The 9,391-nt window shown below is 45.3% G+C and overlaps 1 protein-coding gene across 2 annotated transcripts; it reads left to right on the top strand.

Annotated features, from left to right (window-relative positions):
- Positions 1-4,310: 4,310 nt before the first annotated feature.
- LOC103176966 (small lysine-rich protein 1) lies at positions 4,311-8,837 on the top strand. Of its 2 annotated transcripts, XM_042335712.1 has the most exons (4): positions 4,311-4,434; positions 5,697-5,741; positions 7,138-7,202; positions 8,457-8,837. In XM_042335712.1, exons 3-4 carry the CDS (start codon positions 7,200-7,202, stop codon positions 8,676-8,678), a joined length of 225 nt encoding a protein of 74 aa, XP_042191646.1. In that variant the 5' UTR covers positions 4,311-4,434; positions 5,697-5,741; positions 7,138-7,199; the 3' UTR covers positions 8,679-8,837. The 2 variants fall into 2 exon arrangements, with proteins under 2 accessions (XP_042191646.1, XP_042191647.1); XM_042335713.1 differs by lacking the exon at positions 5,697-5,741.
- The last annotated feature ends 554 nt before the right edge of the window (positions 8,838-9,391 follow it).

Raw genomic sequence — 9,391 nt, forward strand, 5'->3', positions numbered from 1 at the left:
AGGCTGAAGGCCCGACCACCGATAGTAGGGCGGTTGGGGCGGGGGACGTGGAGGGCACTCACTGCTGATGACAGCCCAGCCTGGCCTGGCTCATCGGCAGGACCTGGAAGGACAGACCAGTCACTGGGGGCAGGAAGTTATCTCACTCAACTCCTGTTAGCCCTGCAAGTCAAAAGCCCTAACAGGTAGGGTGGGCCTAGCTGGACTAGAAGCGGGAAAGCTTGGTGTCTTGACACGTGCGGAAACCCATCACCGTGCTTAAGGGTATCCAAACCAAGCTGAGAATTCCATGCATCCCACCCACACGTGGAAATCATGGAAATCCCAGAGATAGGTCGTTGGAATGGAATGCGCTCTCTCTCTCTCCCTGGATGGACCCATCCTTCTTACCTAATTCTGGAAAGTATTAGGCACAGGTTGACAAGAGCCAAGGCTTGGGGACCCCAGAGTGTGCGTTGGGGTAAGTGTTGGGAGTCTAACCAGCTAAAACTGCATAGCTTGCCATTGATATCGCTCTCTGGCAAGCTTTCCCGTTGTTTGTCCGGCTAGGACCCCCCCCTACCCATTAGGGCTTATGGCTTGCGGGGAATCACAGGAGCTGAGTGCAAGGAGGAGATAAGAGGGGGAAGATCATGTCTATTGGTTTCCCGCTGTAACAGTGAAAGTCGTGACCAATGACTGGCGCTACAAACACAACACACCTCACTCATTCATGATGTCGTCCATCTCTATGTCACCCATTCATGACGTCACAGCCTGTCAGCTCCCCGGGTGCCCTTTATCAGCACGTTTAAGGGTCAAAGCAAGGTAACCAGGGGCGTGGTAAGTGGACAGATACCTCTCTTGAAGGCATCTAAAGTTTGGGAATATTTCTACAGACCGCACTTCACAGTTGAAGAAATATAATGATCTAGGTGCATAAGTCTGAAATCTAGGTAAACTTTTCTTTCACCATAGTTGTTAAGTGTTGCCCAGCTTCAGCAGACAAGAGGTTGAAGATAGAGCAGGAGTTTGCTTCAAAATCTTTTACTTTCCGGTTTGGTTCTTCGAACCTTAGAACATGAGAGTTACAGACGTACGGACACCTTGAGACCAAAGGATTGTCTGCTTAAGTTCCAGTACGTACACCCCTGAAACTCAATGCTTCGGAGTCCCTTAGCGTAGTGGTTAGCACACCCGCCTCGTAAACGAGAGGACCCAGATTTGATTCCCGGGAGGGGCGAAACCTTAGGCAAGTTTCCATACTCCACATGCCTCTGTTTACCTAGCAGTGAGTAGGAACTCAGTTGTTAGTTGATCGGCATCTCGCTTTCTGGGGGTAATAATCCCTCCAAAAAAATATGTGTCACATTACAAAATATTCTGTGAAGGGTTTGGGTCGTCTCAACAGCGTAATAAGGCGCTATATCAAATGCAAGGATTATTATTAGCATTTATTTATGTAAAAGCTACAGGCTTTTAGATGCATCTTACGGAAGGAAACTCATTGTAGGATGCACTAAATGGTGAAGAGTTAGAAGAAAAGAAGGTTATCTTGGTAGCTGATTCTCTTTTCCTGAAGTGCCTTAAATTGAAGCTTGGACTTAGATGGGAATATCGCATGTTATTGCTGATTTGCAAGGAGTTGTCAGCTATCTGCAGTATCACTGTGGTGATCCGTCCACGCAGCACTGCCTGAGATCGAGAGAGAGAAAAAAATTGGTCGCTCAGTCCATGACTGTTTGTGGGTCACTGCTGTGTGCAATTGGCTAATGAGTTTCGCTCACATCACGGGCAATCCACTTAACAATATGTTCTGTGAAGCGCTTTGAGACGTCTCGAAGATGTGATAAGGCGCTATATCAAATGCAAGGATTATTATTATTAGGGCTCCTTATTGGCAAGTGAATCCAATGTACCGTGAAGCTAAATAATACAGAACATAAAGGTTCCTGGTTGGTCTGTGCTGTTTAGCCAGTGACAGTGGAGATTTACAGTTAATTGTCTCTGGTAGCCCTGGATTAGGGAGGGGTTTCTCACTCTCGATTGCTATACAGTGTTATAGAAAGAACATATGTGAGGGTATTGGGTCAGCATTGGATCAACTGCTAATGTGATTTCTTCCCTTCACTCTCCGTGTTGAAAATCTCCTGACACTTACTGTCTAGAATTACGCATGAACAATAGTCATGGGATTACTTGATATGGCAACACGTCTTCCATGAAAAGGGAACAAATTGTAGATGAGCTTGGCCTCTGATTTAGTAGTGACAAGCCTTAGGAGCAAGCATTATATTCTTCTGCAAGTCACATTGATTCCCTTTCCTCCATCAAGGCCGGTCTGAAGACCTTTCCTTCAACCGTGCCTTCAGCTCCCCTCTCGACTCTCTACCCCCTGCTCGCTCCCTCCCTTCCCTCCCCTTACCCTGACCATTTCCCCCCTGCTCGGGTCCCGACCCAACTGTCCAGCGCCTTGGGACGTCCTCCCGACGTGAAAGACGCTCTTTTAATTCAATCTTATTGTTGTTGTGTTCCAGATCTTTGTGAACCTAAAAGTCTGGGTGCTGTAGCCCCTCCATTGTATTAAATGGATGCCAGTTAACGTTGATTCAGTTAGACCTTGTCTGCAATTCAGCACCTTTGCAGACACTTCAAATTCAGACATATTGCTCCTTGATGTATAGTATAGAGCCGGGTTATATGATGGCCATTGAGTTAGTTACCTGGCTGCGAAAGTGTTTAGGTAACATCATGAATCAAGAGTACAATGTTCAAGTGACTTAAGGATGCCCTCTGAATCTTGAGATTAGATCACAATGCTGTTCACTTGTTTAATTGTGTTTGTCTACTCAATTCCATGGTTTCAATAAAAAAACTCCGCTAATGATAGCTAACACTAGCTTCAAATAGCACCAGAGACTGTGGTATAATTTTACATAATAATCCTGCCATTGATTCACATCACGCAGCATGTTTTTGCAGTTTATAATATAGTATTGAAAAAGAATTCGATGTTAGTGTCCTATTATAAGGAAGATACCTGATACTGGGTTGCTAGGCAATAGTCCAGTCAACCAGTGTTTGATCTCAATCGGGGCAGCATTTGGGTTCATTACAATTGCCCTGACCACCTTCAGACAGCAAATAGGAACTGAAACCCTGAAAGGTTTATTCTTCTCTCCGCCTCTGTGTTTTCTGTTGGAAAGTGCACAAATGTGCGGATATTGTCTGAGAAAATCTCAAGCCCTACCTCCACGCCACCCCCAAAAGTTGAATAGCTTGGTGATACTCACAATTAAGGGAAATTACTTGGATGAGGTCACAGAAAAATGCCCTGAATCTGTGGAACATGAAATATTGAACTTCAAACTCATCTCTGGCTCAGTTGATAGCACCCTTGCCTCTGAGTCAGAAGGTTTTGTGTTCAAGCCCCATGTCGGGACTTGAACTCACATAGTCTAAGGTGACACTCCATTGCAGTGCTGGGGGTGTGTTACATTGTTAGAGAAGCCGTCCTGCAGATGAGATGTAAACCGAGGTCCTGTCCACCTGTTCAGGTAGACGTTGAAGATCCCAAAGCACTATTCGAAAAGAGAAGGGAGTTTCTTCTGATGTCCTGGCCAACAATCCCCCAAATTTTGTGGGACATTGCGGTGAGCAAATTGGCTGCCGTGTTCACGCATAAATAGTCTCTCCACAGTATATCCTGTGAAACACTTTGGGACATCCTCTTGATTTGAAAAGCGCTACGCCAAATGCAATGATTATTATTATTTTTATTATTTTAGTGGTTGGTTTTTATGTGGGAGCTTAGATAGTGAGCATTGTCAGGCTACGCAAATTGAGGGCTGGGGTTGGGGGAAGGAGGGTTGAGAATTCACAGCCATGAAGTCCACACACTTTCACCTTCCAGCAGGAGTCACTGAAATAGTAGTAATCAGGAGCCGGGAAGCTGGCTGACTTTTAATAATTATAATAATTCAGCAGGAAAATCCCTAAATCCCCATTACATGGGGGAAGGAAGGGGAGGTAGATGGCAATCGGTCACTCGGTGGCCCATTTACCTTAACTAGATAGCTAAAAGTCTGATCTTTAGGGAAATACTAGCTCTCTTGGGTTAGGCAGGTTGTAATCTAGTCAAGTCAATATCACAGTGGAGGCGGCTCATACAGTGGGCATCATTGATTTCCACTGTGCTCTGAGAATTTCACTACTTGGCAGAGTGTTTCACTGCCTGGAGGCTGTGCCAAGTAGAGCAGGGAGGAGATTTAATCCAATTACCTTTCCTGGGTGGTGGAGCTCTTGATTTTCCCAGGAAAAGTCCTGAGCCTGAGGCGGTTCTTGCCTCTTATCTCCAGGGAAACACGAGTAAACAGCTCGGATGGAGTAGAGTAAGAGAGGGAGAGGAGTCGTGTGTGAGCCCCAGGGGCTACTGCTACTGCTGCACTCAGTAAAGTAGGTGCATTTCCTTCCTATTTACAGTCAGCACCCATTCATTCAGAAATACCACCTTCCTCTCCCCCCCCCCCCCCCCACCCACCCCTGAAAAAAAATCCTCTCGGTTGTGAAAAAAAACTTAACACTTTCCTGTCCTGTTGGTGCAAAGATCAGAACTGTGGAATCCTGTAACCTGGGTTCGGTTCCCGGGCAGGGCGAAATGTTGGGGGCAACTTTATTTACTCCACATGCCTCTGTTTACCTAGCATAGGAACCCGGCTGTTAGTCGATTGGCGGATGGTTTTTCCGGGGTTAATAATTCCTTCATAAAATAAAATAAAAGTAATAATAATAATGATTTGGTTACTCAATCCACAACTGTTTGTGGGACGCCGCTGTGCGCAATTGGCTGCCACATTTCGCCTACAACATATACAGTCAATTCACTTTACAATATATTCTATGAAGCGCTTTGAGATGTTATCTATATGTGTGTATATATATCACATTTTCCTGACTGTTCAGTATGTTTGTTTGTGTAAATAAAGCCAAATAATTGGGATATCCCAATAAGAGTTGTGAGCTGCAGAGTTTAGAGAGATGCAAGGTTTTAAAATCAGTGTGTACGTGCTGTACCCTGTGTCAGCCAGTCGCTGACTTAGGCACGGAGAGCAAATGACTGACTATAACTTTTAACATGTTTTATATGTCAAATATAAAGGGGTCCTGTAGTGTAGTGGTTAGAGCACTCGCCTCGCAAGCGAGAGGACCTGGGTTCGATTCCCGGGTTGGGCGAAATGTTGGGCAAGTTTCCTTACTCCATGTGCCTCTCTCTGTTTACCTAGCAGTGAGAAGGAACCGGGTTGCTAGTCGATTGGTAGATCGCTTTTCTGGGGTAATAATCCCTTCAAACGTAAATAAATAAATAATAATTTGGTCACCTAATCAACGGCAGTTTGTGGAACACTGCTGTGTTGCGTTTCGCCCACAAAATATACACTCAATTCACTTTGCAGTGAATAATAACAATAACTTGTATTTATATAGCGCCCAGAGTTTCAGGACGCAGTGGCTGAAAGCGTGACCAATTTCATTAATATTCTAAATAATATTAATAACAATATTAGTAATAATGCTGGTGGGATGGGTTCTAGTTAGTTTCTGAGACAAGTGCAAAGGCAGTAGTGTTTTATTTTGATGAGTATTTCGGGTAGAGGTTTCATTAGGAATGTGTTATGATGTGAATCTGACTTGTACCAATCTTTAATTTGGTTACATAGGCGGGGTAGCTGTCACTGCAGTCAAGGCTACAGCTGCCCATACAGGTAAGCTGTGTGATCAATAAAGCTTTATTTAAGTCTAGAGTCTTGCTGTAGTGACAAAGTGCACAGCACAGAATACTGTACCATCATCATTGAAAAGAGCAGCAGAGAAACAAAACAATGGTTAATGGTTAACGGACACCCAGCTTGGGTTTAAGATGGAAAGGGAGGACTGGAGATATACTTGAGCTCCTTCGAGCTGAAGCAGATTTAAGGGTCGCTCACAATGTCAAAGTGTGCAGCAGCAAAAACAAGGCAACAGATTGCTGGGCAATATTGCTAAGTTTGGATCCCCAGACGTCAAACTCAGACTGTAGAGTTGGCAGGTCAGACCGTCCCCAAAATACTGCGTACAGTTCTGGTCACCGTGACATGACATGGCAACAGGCCCTAGAGGCTGTGCAGAGAATGGCAACAACAACAAAATTGTATTTGTAAAGTGCCTTTCACATCGGGAGGATGTCCCAAGGCGCTGGACAGACAGAGTTACGGACCTGAGCTGGAGGTTGGCGTCGGGGCGGGTGAAGGGCAGGGGGGGAAGCAGGGAGATCAAAAACACGGTCGAAGAGGAGGGTCTTGAGATGGGTCTTGAAGGTGGCGAGGGAGGGGGCGAGGTGGAGGGACTGCGGGATGGAGTTCCAGAGGGCGGGGGCAGAGTGGCGGAAGGCCCGCCCGCCGATAGTGGGATGAGCGAGGCGGGGGACGTGAAGCAGGCCGGAGCCCACTGAACGGAGGGAGCGAAGAGGGTGGTAGGGGGTTAGGAGGTCGGAGAGGTAGGGGGAGCAATACCGTGGAGGGCTTTGAAGGTGAGGACCAGGATCTTGAACTGTATCCTCTGTGTGATGGGAAGCCAGTGGAGTCGGGCGAGGATGGGGGTTGACAGGGTCGCGGAGCCTAGTGCGGGAGAGGACACGGCTGCAGAGTTCTGGATGATCTGCAGTCTGTGGAGGGAGGAGTTGGGGTGGCCGACAAGCAATAAGCAACGACAAGCGACAAGAATGAATCCCCAGTGTTAGGGCAACGATAAGACAAGCTACAGCTACTTTGGGGAATCGTAGGAAATGAAGTTCTTCTGCACAGGCATCAGCAGTTCAGGACCAGGTTTCCTGCGATTCATTTGTCGGCGGGTCAGGGCCTAATTTCCCGAGGTTCAATGAGGTCGGTAAGTGCGGGAGTAATGCAGGGTATGGGAGTGGCATTACTAGTTAGGATGTGGTTTGGGTAGGGATCTGAATGGGACTTCGGTGAATCTATGACAATTATACGATTTATAAAGATAAGACTTATGCGAGCTTTACTGTATTCCAATGGAGTCGGCTGATATCCCCTCCTCGTTCATGTCCTTATTTGTTTTCAGTTCCTTATTGGTTTGTGGGGACTGACTGCTCTCTTTCTCTAGGATATGGTTACCTTTGAAAAGAACTAGGAAGCTGCCCATCCTGTGACAGAGAAGTATTTACAATGGTACAGTATTTTACATTTGCCAAATAAATCATTTGAGAAACAAAGTAAAATGTGAATTATTTATTATTCATTTATCCCTTGCCTCCTTCAAGACCCGTCTTGAGAACCCCCCCCTCTTCGACCGTGCCTTCGGTCATCCTCCTATACCCCTATCTTCCCGACCCGCCACCCCTTCTGATCCCAACCACTAGCTCGGGTTGGGGTCCCTGACTGTCCAGCGCCTTGGGACATCCTCCTGAGGTCCGAACTCTTCCTCAACTCCTTTCAGGCTCAACTGAACGTGCAGGTTGGTGAGAGAGGAACAGATACCTGCATCTGGGTCTCTATCACAGCATCACTGCATTTTGCCGACCTCCCTAGAGATTATAACACAAGCCCAGCTTCCAAATCAAGATTGAATTGAATGAAATTACATTTGTCTAGCGAAAGGCGCCAGACAAATGTAATTTGTTGTTGTTGTAATAACATAAGGTAAAATTACTAAGGTTTTGTTGCCTCTCTCAGTGTCTCTGCCTGTTGAGAACGGGTAGGAGAGATGGAATGGGAATTCTTCAGTATGTTCCATGGTTAACCACGTGGAGTAATATCGTAGAAGCTCATCAATGACACTCCCCACCCCACCCCACCCACCCATCTGTTAATTTTTTTCACTCCCTAGAGAGACGCCACAAATTCTGTGCATCAATTCCCAGTTCAGATTAGATTGAGACTGAGTGGGGTGGAGAGTCAAATGTGGTCTCCTCTACACTGTCACAAGACCCACTGCTATCTAACTCCACACCATGCTCATATAACTAGCAGTGAATCTTATCCACATACTTTGTAATCTCTACCATGTGATACAGGAGTTTTCATGTGATGCTGACATCAGTGTGTTCTGTTGAGTTTTCTGATGTGGAAGCCTTGATGTTATAATATAATAATAATCCTTGTATTTGACACAGCGCCTTATCACGTCTTTGAGATGTCTCAAAGCGCTTCACAGAATATACTGTAAAATGAATTGACTGTATATTTAGTGGGCGAAACTCGGCAGCCAATTGCGCACAGCAGTGTCCCACAAACCGTCGTGGATGTTTCAGTGTACTGAAGAAAGTCAAAGCAGAATGGATCTGAACATCCCTCTACCCCTTGCCTTCTGAAAGGAGTGGGGCGTTCCAATGGGCTGGAATACTATAAGTGTTTAAAGGAAAGTTGTGATCTAAGACGTGATGCTTTAACGAATAATTTAGCTTTGATTGTTTATCGTTTCAGCCGCCCAAATCAAAAGGAAAAAGCGCTAACAAGGAGGCTAAGAAAGCCAAAAAGAGGAAGAGCAAAAAGACTAAAGTCCCCCCAAAGGAAGTGGATATATTAAGCCCTGCCGCGATGCTCAATGCTTATTACATATCACATAATGCAGCCGATTGCTTGAAGTTTCGAGGGTATCAATGGCCTGGCAAAGGAACGAAGAAAGGGAAGAAAAGGCGAAGATAGATACATTAAATGGTGAAACTGTAGGTGAAAAAGATGGTGTAGTGCTGACAGTTTGATTTGTTATTTCTCCATCTGATTCTGTGCTTTACCTGCCTGGAGAGCGTGAAAGATTTCAGAACTTGGAAGCGGAACCAAAACGGTGTGTGTGTGTGTGTGTGGGGGGGGGGGGGGGGGAACATAGGAATGAAATTACAGAACATGAATAAGACTTTGCAGTCCATCTGACTTGTACCAAACTTGAAAAAAAACACATAACCATGTCTTTCAAACCAATATTTTCCAAGCATTCTTTCACATTTTCTGATTTCAAATCCTAGCCTGAACCGTCCATTCCACATATTTAATACTCTGTGTAAAGTAGTTGAATTTATGCTCTCTATTCAGATTCCCTGTTTTGAGCTGGTGATCTGTTATCCTCTATGTTACTGGAGTTCAGTTTATTCCAAGCCTTTTAGGGTCTTGCATACTTCCACAAAAATCCTGTTTTCCAAATGTTTGGAGGTTCTGTGCCGAATTCCAGCTAGAATTTAGTTGTTCTTCCATAAACTACCTCCAATGCCAAGATATCCCTACTGTAATACATCAACCAGTGAACAGAGCACTTCAACTGGGGCCAGACATTGTTCTATACAAATTCAGCAACACTTCCTATGATTTACGCTTTGTCGTTTAGCTTAATAAACCGAGATCTTGTTCACTGTCCTTAATACTAC

The sequence above is a fragment of the Callorhinchus milii genome, unplaced genomic scaffold, assembly GCF_018977255.1.
Source record: "Callorhinchus milii isolate IMCB2004 unplaced genomic scaffold, IMCB_Cmil_1.0 Scaffold5, whole genome shotgun sequence".
Classification (NCBI taxonomy): Eukaryota; Metazoa; Chordata; class Chondrichthyes; order Chimaeriformes; family Callorhinchidae; genus Callorhinchus; species Callorhinchus milii.